Source organism: Triticum aestivum, chromosome 5B (genome assembly GCF_018294505.1).
Source record: "Triticum aestivum cultivar Chinese Spring chromosome 5B, IWGSC CS RefSeq v2.1, whole genome shotgun sequence".
In the NCBI taxonomy this organism is placed as follows: Eukaryota; Viridiplantae; Streptophyta; class Magnoliopsida; order Poales; family Poaceae; genus Triticum; species Triticum aestivum.
Window position 1 is genome coordinate 590,756,034 of NC_057807.1, and position 15,503 is coordinate 590,771,536.

The following is a 15,503-nucleotide window of genomic DNA, read 5'->3' on the forward strand; positions in this document are numbered from 1 at the left end:
CCCGCCGAGCCGATTCCGAGCAGTTACTTCGGGCTTGTGAGTGACTGCCCTCGACTCGAGGTCATCAAGCGCTCGGTCTGTATAGAGGGTGCGCGAATGGCCTTCGCTTGTTCAAAAGTGCATTGGGGGAAGATGGATGTGGAAAAGCTGATGATCGAGGGACCGCCGAAGGGGAAGGAGCACCGCAAGCCCGAACTGTATTATGAAGGTGTCTTGAAAGGAGCCTGCCTTGCAGCGGAGCAATGCACCAAGGACATTATATTTCCATGAATACGGTCATGTTTGACCTTTGTAATGTTTGAACAAGATCATTTCTATTATTTATTGCTTGTCGTTTGAAAGTTTTTCCTCTTGTGCGGCCGTTTTATATATTAATCCTGAGAGTTGGCCAGTCGTCGGCTTCTGCCCCCATGTAGTAAGTACGGGGGTGTTTGGGATAAACCTGAGCGCTCTTTATCTCGGTTTTGGGTCCTTGAAGGAGGTGTTCAGCACAGCGAACCAGGCAATCAGACTATAGGGCTTTATCACTCTCACTTTGCCATAGGAGTTGTAAAACGAAGGTAGGCGCAACCCCTGGTGTTCGAAAAATCGCACGAGGGGCTCTATAAGCGCCTGATCGGAAGAAACGCTGATCCATCACACGCTGCATTGGTTATGGCATTATGCGGAAGAAATCCTTAAAGATTGTACAGCCTCTCGAACAGCCGACCAGCTCTCGCTGCATCATGACAGTCAGTTTTCGGCTTTCTCTACTGAGGTGCTTGTCTGGAAGAACCGGGACACAATCGCAGTAGTTCTCCCTATGCTACCTTAGCCGATATAGCGGAACGTAAGGTACCAAAACATAGGAGCCGGGCAAACCCAACTATTGACCCAAGACATGATTCGGAGCTGATGCATATAATGCTATAAGTTCGGGGTGCCGAACTGCCGTGAAGGTGTTCGGATTTTTTTGCCATAGTATGGGTATAATGAATCCCCTGGCATATTAAGGCATATCGCGATATGCAGCTGCCTTTTAACAAAAGAGTTTTAATAAGAAAAAGCAGCAGACGAGCATCATATAAACCCACATGGTGTATTTGAATAATACGTAAATGCGTATGAGTACAGGTAATGTGATAAAAAGAAATATGACTGCGGAACCTGCTGAGACCAGGCGGGAGGAGGTTGTATGCGGATCCGGAGTGTAGTCGGATGATCATAGAGGGGAGTATCTGGTGATTCCCTTACATGCTCGCGTTGTTTCCACGCCATCCGTCCTGGCCTACGCAAAGGTGAACCTGCGAAGAAAATGCAAGAAATGGTTTTTCGCCATAGAGCGGTTGAGCCGCAGTATGTGGCTTATCTTAAGTTTTGCCGGAGTGTTTTTAATTAAGCTCCGGACGGGTCGGGCTATCCTGCCGCGCAATAGTTCGGACTCCTTTGACGGAATCCATGAGCTTGGTCGTCGACTCGAGGTTCGATTGGGAGGTGCCATCCATTGCTCTTGCTCTATTGTTGCTACGAGCCAACCAACTATCCTCGCCCACACAAAAGCGGGTCATGAGTGTTGTGAGGGCTGCCATGGACTTTGGCTTTTCTTGGCTGAGATGTCGGGCAAGCCACTCGCCATGGATGTTATGCTTAAAGGCCGCTAGGGCTTCGGCATCCGGACAGTCGACAATTTGGTTATTTTTAGTTAGGAACTGGGTCCAAAATTTCCTGGCTGACTCTCCGGGCTGTTGGGTTATGTGACTTAGGTCATCAGCATCCGGTGGTAGCACATAAGTGCCCTGGAAGTTGTTAAGGAATGCGTCTGCCAGGTTCTCCCAACTCCCGATGGAGTTTGCCGACAAGCTATTCAGCCAATGCCAAGACAGTCCCTTGAGTTTTTAGTGGGAGGTACTTGATGGCGTGTAGATCATCTCCGCGGGCCATGAGAATATGGAGGAAGAAATCTTCTATCCATACAGTGCGGTCTGTAGTACCATCACATGATTCAATGTTCACGGGTTTAAACCCTTCTGGGAATTCATGATCCATTACTTCATCTGTGAAGCATTGGGGGTGTGCGGCGCCTCTGCGACGAGCTACATTGTATTCGGTCCAGCCGGATTTGTTGGTGTATCCGGCGTGACGGTCATCGTCACGCGTTGGGGCGTGCCCCCGTGATCTGTAGATTGATCTTGACTGTCCTACTTTGTTTTTCAATTTGTCTTGCAGGTCATGCGTGGAGCCCCCGGCCTTCGTGTTATTGTTTGTTTGGCGACGGGGTGCGGTCTGGACTTCGGGCTTGTACACCGCTTTGTCTTGGCCACGGGGTGGCCGGTCAGCCGCATCATGCGCTGATAGTGTGGGCTTTAACGCCTCCTCCTCGAGTTGAGGTAGCAACCTGCGCTTTGGGTAACTTTTGGTAGGGCGCTCGAGTCCGTATTCCTCGGCAGCCAGGACCTCGGTCCATCTATCAGTTAGCAGATCTTGATCAGCTTGAAGCTGTTGTTGCTTTTTCTTCAGGCTTTTTGCAGTGGCTATAAGCCGGCGCTTGAACCGCTCCTACTCGACGAGATCCTCAGGCACGATGAATTCTTCGTCGCCAAGGCTCACTTCATATTCGGAGAGAGGCATGTAATTATCATCCTCTGATTCTCCATCTATTACTTGTTCCTTGGGGCTAGCTTGCCCATCTTCTTGCTTGGCCTGCTCGAAGCCTGGCTGGGCAGGATTGTTTTCGTATTTGGCACCATCCGGATTGATATCATCTCTTGTGCCGGTATCACTATTTTTGCTATGGCGGGGCTTCGAGCGGCGCCTATGACACTGGTGCCTAGATTGCTTCTCCAAGGGATTATCTTCCGTTGCCTCATCGCCATTGCTTTCTTTGGGGGTGTCCACCATATATATATCATATGATGGGATGGCTGTCTAGCGCCCTATAGGCGGTGGTTCCTGTTCTTCTCCTGCATCGTCGTCCATACCATCGATGTCTTCGGAGTTGAAGGCAAGCACGTCGGTTAAGTCATCGACAGTGGCTATTAAGTGGGTGGTGGGTGGGGAATGAATTTCTTCGTCGTCCGCTTCCCACTCGAGCTGGACATAGTTCGGCCAAGAGTCTCCTGACAAGGAGAGAGACCTTAATGAATTTAGCACATCACCCAAGGGCGAGTGCTGAAAGATATCCACGGAGGTGAACTCCATGACCGGTGCCCAATCAGATTCGATAGACACGGGCGTACGTGGTTCGGATACTATGGCCGGAGACGAGTCCGGGGGTCCGATGATACCGGCCTCATAGGAGGTGGGATCAGTGTTCGGCTCCAAGGCCGATGAGTGTGCGGCCTCCGTGGCAGGGTCCATCCACCCGTCCTCGAATGGTACAATCTGCTCCGGATTGATTCCCAGGGCCGCCGCAGGTGCGATCCCCCGAACACTGTCCAATGGCAGATCTAAGTCATGCTCATCATCACTGTTCGGCGCACCTGACACAGGCTCGAATCCGTCGAAGATCAAGTCTCCGTGGATGTCGGCAGTATAGTTCAAGCTTCCAAACCTGACCTGATGGCCAAGGGCGTAGCTATCGATCTATTCCAGATGGCCAAGCGAGTTGGACCGCAGTACGAAGCCGCCGAATATGAAGATCTGGTCGGGAAGGAAAACCTCCCCTGGACTGCATCATTGAAGATGATTGAAGGATCCATCAGGCCTTACCGTGACGACAGTGGAACTCTCAATGAAAGCACCAATGTCGGTGTCAAAACCGGCGGATCTCGGGTAGGGGGTCCCGAACTATGCGTCTAAGGCTAATGGTAACAGGAGGCAGGGGACAGGATGTTTACCCAGGTTCGGGCCCTCTCGATGGAGGTAATACCCTACTTCCTTCTTGATTGATCTTGATGATATGAGTATTACAAGAGTTGATCTACCACGAGATCGTAGAGGCTAAACCCTAGAAGCTAGCCTAGAATTATGATTGTTGTTGTCCTACGGACTAAACCCTCCGGTTTATATAGACACAGGAGGGGGCTAGGGTTACACAGAGTCGGTTACAGAGAAGGAGATCTACATATCCGAATTGCCAAGCTTGCCTTCCACGTAAAGGAGAGTCCCATCCGGACAAGGGACGAAGTCTTCAATCTTGTATCTTCATAGTCCAACAGTCCGACCAAAGTATATAATCCGGCTGTCCGAGGACCCCTTAATCCCGGACTCCCTCACCCCCTACCCGAGATCTGCCGGTTTTGACACCGACATCAGCCTTCCCGGATGGGAAATGACCATTTTGGGCACGCGGTCCAGCCAATGGCCAACCAACATGTTCACAACTATCGGATTTGGGAGCAACGGTAACATTACTTGAGGAACAAGCAATGCCAACTCCTCGGTCTGAGATGAATCTCTCACAGCGGAGAAGATCACAATTTCTTGCTGGCAAGTATTTGTTCGAAACACAAAGAGATTCTCTCACAACTTTCATAGGATCTGGGTTTAGCATCAGAGAATCAAAGTTTCGAACGCTACACCCCTCTTAATAGTACGGTGGTCCTATAACTCAAAGAAGGGAAGAAGAATAACAAAATAAATGTTAAGTCTTCACTTCGCTTTCAATATCCTCGAACGTAGTCATTTTCCTCGGATAGACACCGAACCAATTGCTTCACTTCAGCAACTTTTGAGGGGTCACTCTTGTTATCATAATCTTCGGTGATAATCTTCACTGCAACACATGGATATTACCTTCATCGTTTAATTCAAACTCCTCGTGATCTCAGGGTCCTGTTACTCCGTGTGCACTAGCAAACACATAAGTCCCATACCGTTTATGTCAACAAACTCCAAAAACATAAGGGGCCTATCATTGCACCAACACCATTCCCATCTATTCTTGGGTAGACTAACTCTCAATAGCAACCTCATATACCATTGTAACCCCTCGCATGAGGTATCTCTCCACCATGAATAACAAGAACAATCATGATGTAGGGTATTAGTCCCCGGAGGCCCTAATCTGGGTGAAAACCCCATGCGACCTGCAACTTCCAAGTACGCTTGGGCCTTTACCGAGGTGTTGGTGTCAAAACCGACAGACCTTAGGGTAGGGGGCCCCGAGCTGTGGATCTCAGATCGAGGGTAACAAGAACAGAGGATACGATGTTTACCCAGGTTCGGGCCCTTTCGATGGAAGTAAAAGCCTACGTCATGCTCTTGTTTATTTCGATGAAGATGTATCAAGTACAAAGTTGATCTACCTCGAGATCGTATGTTGTGGTATAACTATAGGGCCAGGTGAATGATATTGCATTGATGTCCCCTATACGGGCTAAACCCTTTGGCTTATATATACACCAGGGAGGGTATCTAGGGTTACAAGGTCGGTATCTAGGAGCAAGGCGGCAGGAGAGACCTTGGAGTATACGTCAATTCTTCGGCGAAGGTAGTCTAGATCACGCCTCCTGCATAGGGCCCTCGGAGTCCATCATGACCACGAACAGGGCCCATCAGCCCTACCCGAGGAGAATGGGCCGGCTAGGTTAGTACCCCCGTTATCCAGGATACCGTCACAAGGGATCTGACGGTTTTTCGCACCTTCGGTAGATGTTTCTTTTGCATGCATTGTATGGTTTTAAGATTTCAACTATGAGGAGTTTAGATGCAGAGAAGGATATTTCAGGAGTGCTCGGTCAATGCCTGCGTACGCGCCCAGGAGCGTCCGGGGGCGTTTGAGGTGCCAAATTTGGTGACCATGCCCGTCAATGCTCTAAGCCGTCGAGAGAGGGGAGAGAGAAGGCAGTGAACCGGTATGTGCCCCTCGAGTCACTTGGTGGTGGCCATCCTTCGTAAGTTAGGCCAACTCCAAATTTCGTTTTCCCGGGATCAACCAAAACGCCACTACAGTTTTTTACACGTAGAACCTCATTAGATCTAAGCACCTAGCTTTGGGGAGCCGAACCATTTGGCCCGGATCCACCACAGATTTGGCGGATCTAGAAGCTAGAGAACTACAAAATAGGCCCGAAGTTTCACAAAGTCAGTGGTACTCTGGACAAAAATGACAAAATAGATTTTAGAAAAAAACACTGCTTAATGAATAGTATGATCTCAATTGTATTTCTTCATTGATATTTCACAAAACTTCACATGCGAGTCGAATGGTCAATTAAGTTTGAGGTGTCAATACTGCACGGCACATGAGTCGAATGACCGACTAAGTTGGATACCATATTTTTCAAAAGGATGTTCCTAGTAATTTTTTTAGATTTACTATTCACATGTGTGCATGTGGAACCATGTTAACCTTTTTATCTTCGCTCAAACCATGTACTTACATCTAGTATTTTTCCTATACAATCCTATTGTTAAGTACTCCTCTGTCTTATACTCCCTCTGTTCCTGACTTCATGTATGTAGTGCGCATTTCATCTAGGCTGCAATACCAATGAATGAGCTAGCATGTGTACTTTGGACTCTGCTACCCCTCTACTTAGCGAACCACAATTTCTCAACCACACAATTCCAGCCCAGCGAAGGCTAATTCCGTCCAAAACACCAACCGCACACTACGTTGTGGAACTTTCTGAGAAAAATAATGTGCATTGCATAGAGGAACGGAGGCAGTAATGTAGTGCATATAATATATTATTTTTTGCTCAAAATAATAATAATGTAGTGCGTATATTAAAAAACTTTACAAACCTTCTTCTGAAAAACTTTACCAAGTTTATAGATAAGAATATTTATATATAAAATACTAACCACATATCATTAAATACATAACGACATATATTTTCATACTGTATATATATTTGATATTATAAATATTTTTTTCTATAAATTTGGTCATAGTTCACAAAAAAATCATATGCACTAGTAGTTTAGTACGTTACGGAATTGAGAGGCAAAACCAGTTTCGTGGACCGTTTTTTTCTTTTTGGTACGAATGGAGCGTTGTTGGTGAGCTCATGAAGCTGCTCTAAATGCAGGGGGGGGGGGGGGGGGGTATATTACATACAGTACACTGTATAGCAGTTAGTATACAACGATGAAGCTGTATACTGCAAAGAAAAGATAGATAATAGGACAAGCAAGTACTGTACCGGAGGCATTGATCGGCCGCCATTGACTCCGACGACTCCTCGGGTCAGAGTTGCCGGTGAGATTTCCCATCTGATTTATTAAATTTGCGCTGAATACGGCTGAAATCCGGATCGACGTATGACATACGGCATTTTAAGAATCCAAGGATACACATGTAGTTGTGGCTGTTAATGCTGTAGTGTCAACCTCCCCCAATCAGAATGATCACCGTGGGATTTTTGGACAAATCTACTATATTTGATAGAGTTTGCAAATGACCAAGGCGTTGATGGTGCAAATGCACAAATCTACTTTAGTCCTATCCGATTTATCAAATTCTCCTTGAATGCAGCCAGCCAGCAGAATTCCAAATCGATATACAACATACGGCATTTCAAGAATCCAAGGAGACGTGTATGTGTTGTGGCCATTAATGTTGTAGTGTAAACCTCGTCCCAACCAAAATATTCACCAAATGATTTTCCTTGTGCATAAATCTACTGTATTGGTTAGAGTTTGTAAATGATGAAGACGTTGTTGGGGCGAATACATAAATCTACTCTATTTTCATCTGATTTATCAAGTTTGAAGAAGGCCATCCAGCTGAAATACGAAGCGACGTACGACATTCTAGGAATCCAATGGTACGTATACGTAGTTGTCGCTATTAATGTTGTAACGTTAACCTCCTCCCAACCAAAATGTTGACCATTTGATTTTTCTCGTGCCCAAATCTAGTGTACTTGCTAGAGTTTGCAAAAAATGATGGTGTTATTGGCCTGAATGCACAAATCTACTGTATTCCCATCTGATTTATTAGATTCACCTTGAATATGGCAGCCAAGCGAAATCAAATTTGACGTACGCCATAAGCGGTCCAATAATTCATGGATACGTGCACGTAGGTGTGACCGTCAATGTTGTAGTGTTAACCTCCCTCCAACCAAAATGTTCACCGGGTGATTTTGCGCGTGCACACATTAACTGTATTTTGTAGAGTTTGGAAATGATAAAGGCGTTTTTGGTATGAGCGCACATTTCGGCCAAGGCTACAACAAGGATTTGATTAGGACGTGCTCAACTTGTCGCCTTGGCCCCAACGGGATGGGCTGGGGAAGATTTCTGGGATGCGCATCGTGGTACGCTGGTATCGGTGATATTTTATCATCATTGTCGCTACTTAAAAAACACAAGTTTCATGCCTTACTGGATGAAGTTTGATTTTAGGAAAGCATATAGTCTCGCTCAAAACTTTTCAATGTTTTTTAATCTACGAACATCCAAAATGACAAATTGTTAGTATTTCAATTACTTAACAACCGTTACTGTCTAAATTTGCTACCCAACTGCAATAGCAGAGGCTTTTCGTCCATGAAACTGTTGGAAAGATGCAGATTTGCCCTTTGCCCTATTGGGAGATGCCTAATAATGATAATGTGCGGTTGTTCTCTCGCGGGTGGTGGCTCAATGAGCATGTTTATGAAAAACAAGAAAATAGGTGAAATCTTTTAAAAAATCAAGTAATAAGAAGAAGAATGAGGGAAATCATATATAGAATTAATGACGTTCACAAGAATACATAAATTGTGCCTATGAAATCCGAATCGACGTACGACATACGACTTTTCAAGAATCCAAGGATACACATGTAGTTGTGGCCGTTAATGCTGCAGTGTTAACCCCCTCCCCCCCTCCCCCCCCCCAACCAAAATGTTCACCGCGGGATTTTTTTATGCACAAATCTACTATATTTGGTAGAGTTTGCAAATGATAGAGGCGTTGTTAGTGCGAATGCACAAATCTACTTTATTCCTATCCGATTTGTCAATTTCTCCTTGAATACATCGACTAACAGAAATCCAAATCGACGTATGACATACGGCATTCCCAGAATCCAAGGACACATGTAGCTGTGGCCGTTAGTGTTGTCTTGTAAACCTCCTCCCAACCAAAATGTTCATCGGATGATTTTCCTCGTGCATAAATCTACTGTATTGATTAGTATTTGTAAATGATGGGAGACGTTGTTGGGGCGAATACATAAATCTACTCTATTCCCATATGATTTATTAAGTTTGAAGAAGGCCAACCAGTTGAAATACGAAGCGATCGACCTATGATATCCCAAGAATTCAATGACACGTGCACGTAGTTGTGGCCATTAATGTTGTAACGTTAACCTCCTCCCAACCAAAATGTTCACCGGTTGGTTTTCCTCGTGCACAAATCTACTGTATTTGCTAGAGTTTGCAAATAATAGAGGCATTGTTGGTGTGAACGCACAAGTCTACTATATTGCCATCTGATTGGTTAGATTCACCTTGAATATGGCAGCCAACCGAAATCCAATTTGACGTACGACATACGGCAGTCTAATAATTCATGGATACGTGCACATAGGTGTGGTCGTTAATGTTGTAGTGTTAACCTCCCCAGCCAAAATGTTCACCGGGTGATTTTGCGTGTGCAGAAATTAACTGTATTTTCTAGAGTTTGCAAATGATGAAGGCGTTGTTGGTGCGAAAGCACATTTCAGCCAAGGCTACAACAAGGATTTGTTCAGGAGGTGCTCAACTTGTCGCCTTGGCCCCAACGGGATGGGCTGAAGATTTTGGGGGTGTGCATTGTGGTACGCGAGTATGGGTGATATTTTATCATCATTGCCGCTACTTCAAAAACACAAGTTTCATGCTTTACTGGATGAAGTTTGATTTTAGGAAAGCAAATAGTGAGCTCAAAACTTTCCAATGTTTTTTAACCTACAAACATCTAAACTGGCGAATTGTCAGTATTTCAATTACTTAACAACTGTTATGTTCAATTACTTAACAACTGTTACGGTCTAAATTTGGTACCCAACTGCAATACAAGAGGTTTTTCGTCCATTAAACTGTTGGAAAGATGCAGATTTGCCTCTTTTCCCTATTGGGAGATGCATAATGATAAAGTGTGGCGGTTCTCTCGCTGGTGGTGGCTCAACGAGCATGTTTATCAAAAACAGGAAAATACTTCCTCCGTTTCAAAATAGATGACTCAACTCTATACTAATTTTAGTATAAAATTGGATCATCTATTTTGAGACGGAGGGAGTAGGTGATATCATTTTAAAAACCAAGTAAGAAGAAGAAGAATGAGGGAAATCATCCATTCCTCCGACGAGTATTTTCGGACGGAGGAAATATAAAATTATTGACGTTCGCAAGAATACATAAATTATGCAATTTTTATTTTAATAGTCTAAAACAAATTTACAAGAAATTTAAAAATAGGATTTCATGGATCGATTTGAAACCCCTAAAATATATAGTAGTTGTTTTTGTGAAAAGTTACCGGAAACCATTGTAATGTCAAGAACAAAATCAGATGTTTAGTCTCCTCACAGATTCTCGCAGGCAGAAGAGGGCTGTAAATCCACTCGACACGCTGGACTCGAAACTCTTACCGGGGCTCGCCGCGTTTCAAACAGGAGTAGTGTCCGCCCATCGTAAATGACATCTCTCGGTCTCGGGCAGCACCGCTAGAGACGAATCCTCCAACCAAATCAACACACGAATGAATGAATATATATTGTTCTCTCCGAGGAAAATACAGCATTATAAAATGAAAAAAAATGCAGCCATTGGGTCAAAGCGGCCGGGTCTGTGGTGCCTGCGCCCGAGGCCCCGACCCGAGCCCGAGACCACGTTATAAAACCCACCCAACCCAATCCCCCAAAATCAGAAGCAGAGGGAAACCGAGCACACCCCACCCCACACACCACGCCACGCCTCCCCACACCACGCCAAACCAAACCCAAAAAAATCACATTTTTCTACGAGCCCTCGTGTCCAAAGCCAGGCGAGACGAGACGAGACCACCCTCCCGTCTCACACTCCCCCTTGTCTTTGTCTCCACTCTCCGGGCCTCGCCGGGAGCGTGAGCCCCCTCCTCCCCCGACCCCGAGAGAGCCAAGCAACCCGAAACCCCAATGCGTCTCCGCCGCCTCCCCCCGCTCTCCCTCCTCCTCCTCCTCGTCCTCCTCGCCGCCGGCGGCGCGGCGGACGGCGACGCGGACGCGCTGCTCGCGGCCAAGGCGGCGCTGTCGGACCCCACGGCCGCGCTCGCCTCCTGGGCGGCGGGCAACGGGACGACCGGCGGGTACGCGCACTGCGCGTGGGCGGGCGTGTCGTGCGGCGCGCGCGGGGCCGTCGTGGGCCTGGCCCTCGGCGGGCTCAACCTCTCGGGCGCTCTGCCGCCGGCGCTGTCCCGCCTGCGCGGCCTCCTCCGCCTCGACGTCGGCGCCAACGCGCTCTCCGGCCCCGTCCCGGCCGCGCTCGGCCACCTCCGCTTCCTCACCCACCTCAACCTCTCCAACAACGCCTTCAACGGCTCCCTCCCGCCGGCCCTCGCGCGCCTGCGCGGCCTCCGCGTGCTCGACCTCTACAACAACAACCTCACCAGCCCGCTCCCGCTCGAGGTCGCGCAGATGCCCATGCTCCGCCACCTCCACCTCGGCGGCAACTTCTTCTCCGGCGAGATTCCGCCCGAGTACGGCCGCTGGTCGCGGCTGCAGTACCTCGCCCTCTCCGGCAACGAGCTGTCCGGGAGGATACCGCCGGAGCTCGGGAACCTCACCAGCCTCAGGGAGCTCTACATTGGCTACTACAACGCATACTCCGGCGGGGTCCCGCCGGAGCTCGGCAACCTCACCGACCTCGTGCGCCTCGACGCCGCCAACTGCGGCCTCTCCGGGAAGATCCCGCCCGAGCTCGGCAGGCTGCAGAAACTCGACACCCTGTTCCTGCAGGTGAACGGCCTCACCGGCGCCATACCGTCGGAGCTGGGCAACCTTCAAAGCCTCAGCTCCTTGGACCTCTCCAACAATGCGCTCGCCGGCGAGATACCGCCCAGCTTCTCCCAGCTCAAGAACATGACGCTGCTCAACCTGTTCCGGAACAAGTTGCGCGGCGACATCCCCGACTTCGTCGGCGACCTGCCAAGCCTCGAGGTGCTGCAGCTCTGGGAGAACAACTTCACCGGCAGCGTGCCCCGCCGCCTCGGCGGCAACAATCGCCTCCAGCTGGTCGACCTCTCCTCCAACAGGCTCACCGGCACGCTGCCGCCGGACCTCTGCGCCGGGGGCAAGCTGCACACGCTCATCGCCCTCGGCAACTCCTTGTTCGGCTCCATCCCCGACTCCCTCGGCCAGTGCAAATCCTTGAGCCGTATCCGTCTCGGAGAGAACTACTTGAACGGCTCCATTCCCAAGGGGCTCTTCGAGTTGCAGAAGCTCACTCAGGTCGAGCTGCAAGACAACCTCCTCACCGGCGACTTCCCTGCTGTGGTCGGCCCCGCGGCGCCTAATCTGGGGGAGATCAACCTGTCCAACAATCAGCTCACCGGTGCATTGCCGGCATCCATTGGAAACTTCTCTGGTGTTCAGAAGCTGCTACTTGATCGCAACTCGTTCTCCGGCGTGTTGCCTGCCGAGGTTGGGCGGCTGCAGGAGCTGTCAAAGGCCGACCTTAGCGGCAATGCGATCGAGGGAGGTGTGCCGCCGGAGATTGGGAAATGCCGGCTGCTCACTTACTTGGACCTGAGCAGGAACAACCTCTCCGGGAGGATTCCTCCGGCCATCTCTGGAATGAGGATACTGAACTACCTCAACTTGTCCAAGAACCACCTTGATGGAGAGATACCTCCATCCATCTCCACAATGCAGAGCTTGACGGCGGTCGACTTCTCATACAACAACTTATCCGGGCTCGTCCCAGGGACCGGCCAGTTCAGCTACTTCAATGCCACATCTTTCGTTGGCAATCCAAACCTGTGTGGACCATACCTTGGTCCATGCCGCCCTGGCATTGCTGATGCTGGTCACACCAACCATGGCCATGGAGGGCTGTCTAGTACCATCAAGCTGCTCATTGTGTTAGGCTTGCTTCTTTGCTCCATTATATTTGCCACCGCGGCGATTCTGAAGGCGCGGTCGTTGAAGAAAGCCAGTGATGCACGGATGTGGAAACTCACTGCATTCCAGCGCCTTGATTTCACCTGTGATGATGTGCTCGATTCCCTGAAAGAGGAGAACATTATTGGCAAAGGCGGGGCTGGAACTGTGTACAAGGGATCAATGCCCAATGGTGATCATGTGGCCGTGAAGAGGCTCTCTGCAATGGTCCGTGGCTCATCGCATGATCATGGATTCTCAGCAGAGATACAAACACTTGGGAGGATTCGGCATCGCCATATTGTGCGCCTGCTAGGCTTCTGCTCAAACAATGAGACCAACCTGCTGGTGTATGAGTATATGCCCAATGGTAGTCTTGGGGAGCTTCTCCATGGCAAGAAGGGCGAACACCTGCACTGGGACACTCGGTACAAGATTGCCATTGAAGCTGCCAAGGGGCTGTGCTACCTGCACCATGATTGTTCACCACTGATACTTCACCGTGATGTCAAGTCGAACAATATACTTCTTGACTCTGACTTTGAAGCTCATGTGGCCGACTTCGGGCTGGCGAAATTCCTGCAGGACACCGGCGCATCAGAATGCATGTCTGCCATTGCTGGTTCATATGGCTACATTGCTCCAGGTATTAAAACATGTATTCCTTTAGTTAAATTCAGGTAGCCTACTCTGAAAAGATGCACAATACTGATGTCATAAATACTTTGATTCTTATTGCAGAGGCTTGTTATAACATTGTGCTGTATGTAGTACTTAGCAATTGTTTACTGATATGACTTAGCTAGTAGTTTTGATGAGTATTCCAATGCTTACTGACACCGGTCAAGTTATAAGAGTTTCCTTCCCAAGCCCGCTATCAAGATGTAGATTCTAAAAATTGAGACATTGAGTCGTTCTTTTATTAGTCCTGAATCACATCTGTAAACATAGCGTCTGCTTCTTAGTACCACCTCATTGCAATTAATTCGTAACTCGTAAGAGGTTTTTGATTTAAGAAAGCAGGCACTCCCTGTCTATAGTTAGGTTCAGTTACTTCAATTCTTTGTCTTGTACTCTAACTTGACATTTCTCTAGCTGCGAAAGAACGTCAGTGTATCACTTTCTAACTAACCAATCTTGCATTATTTTGTCATCCGTGGCTGTCCAGAATATGCATACACCCTCAAGGTCGATGAGAAGAGCGACGTCTACAGCTTCGGCGTGGTGCTTCTGGAGCTCGTCACCGGGCGTAAACCTGTGGGGGAGTTTGGCGACGGCGTCGACATTGTCCAGTGGGTCAAGATGATGACAGGCCCAAACAAGGAGCAAGTGATGAAGATCCTGGACCCGAGGCTGTCGACCGTGCCGGTGCACGAGGTCATGCACGTATTCTACGTCGCCCTGCTGTGCACCGAGGAGCACAGCGTGCAGCGCCCGACGATGCGGGAGGTCGTGCAGATCCTGAGCGAGCTCCCAAAGCCAGCTGCCAACCAAGATGGAGAAGAAGAGCTTCCTCTCTCCTGCGAAGGACCTGAATCCAACCCTCCTGCCCCAACCAGTTACACCGAGGCACCAGCCGGCGACGCGAAAGATCAGCAGCCGCAGCAGCAGCACACAAGCTCGGAGTCGTCGCCTCCTGATCTCATCAGCATCTGATCATCCAAGTACCCGGAAGCATCGCCGTCCGTCGCAAATATGTTGGGGCTTCCTTTGATCGTGCAAGCTTAGGCCTGAATCTGGGGTTCGTTGGGTGAGAGACTTTGTTGGTGTTGTGCTGTACATATCCAAGCTGCTTTGGTGGTGGGGGTGTCCAAGAGCTTCCAGTTTGGTGTGTGTTTGCCTGTTTGGTACTTTGCTTTGCTGCTTGTAGCCGTAGGGATTATGTGGTAGTGGAGCCTTTGATGATCTTTCCTTGTGCAATGTAGTAGTAGTATCAGTAGTAGCCATCTACTAAATGCCAAGCTCCTTTCCGGTCCGGTCCAGCATGAGAATCTGAAAAATCTTTGTTGTGGAACCATGGTCCTCTTTAAACTTTAAAGTGGCTTCTGTTGATCTGCAAATGTTTGCAGTAGGAGTACCACTTCATCACCAATGCTGTAGTACCAAAGAAAGAAAAGCGCTTTCTTTCTGCCCTCTGAGAAGAATGATAATTGCAAAGCGCTTTTTGTGCTGCCAAAGCGTTCGATTGATGCTGCTCCCTTTTTGACTTTGCTTGACGTTCAGAGACGATCAAGGAATCCTTGCTGATCCGAGGCCAAGCCGGCTTGCGAATGTCAAACAAACGACGCTTTGCCCTCGGCGTAACGCCAAGCAGCAGCATCCGAATGTGATCAGATCAGCAGCACTAGTGAGTGCACCAGTAGGGTCTAAACTCTAGACTAATGTCAGGCGATTCGCTGCCTGAGGCCCCATCTAATCTAATCTAATGATGATCGATGATGATGATGCGCCTCGGCGACCCCCTGACCCTGTGGGGACGGGGGTTAAATAATCATGCCGCACCGGCGCACGGCCGCTGCGACGT

The 15,503-nt window shown here is 48.7% G+C and overlaps 1 protein-coding gene across 1 annotated transcript; it reads left to right on the forward strand.

The window, feature by feature from the left end:
- The first annotated feature begins 10,775 nt into the window (after positions 1–10,775).
- Positions 10,776–14,993, forward strand: LOC123113464 (leucine-rich repeat receptor-like serine/threonine-protein kinase BAM1). The gene is made up of 2 exons (XM_044534696.1): positions 10,776–13,625; positions 14,148–14,993. The coding sequence occupies exons 1-2, from the start codon at positions 11,018–11,020 to the stop codon at positions 14,633–14,635; spliced, it is 3,096 nt and encodes a 1,031-aa protein (XP_044390631.1). The 5' UTR covers positions 10,776–11,017; the 3' UTR covers positions 14,636–14,993.
- The last annotated feature ends 510 nt before the right edge of the window (positions 14,994–15,503 follow it).

Excerpts from the sequence above, each read along its gene's own strand:
- LOC123113464 (XM_044534696.1), top strand. The coding sequence starts at position 11,018 with ATGCGTCTCCGCCGCCTCCCCCCGCTCTCCCTCCTCCTCCTCCTCGTC. Across the intron at positions 13,626-14,147 it reads ATATGGCTACATTGCTCCAG|AATATGCATACACCCTCAAG; the intron begins GTATTAAAACAT and ends GTGGCTGTCCAG.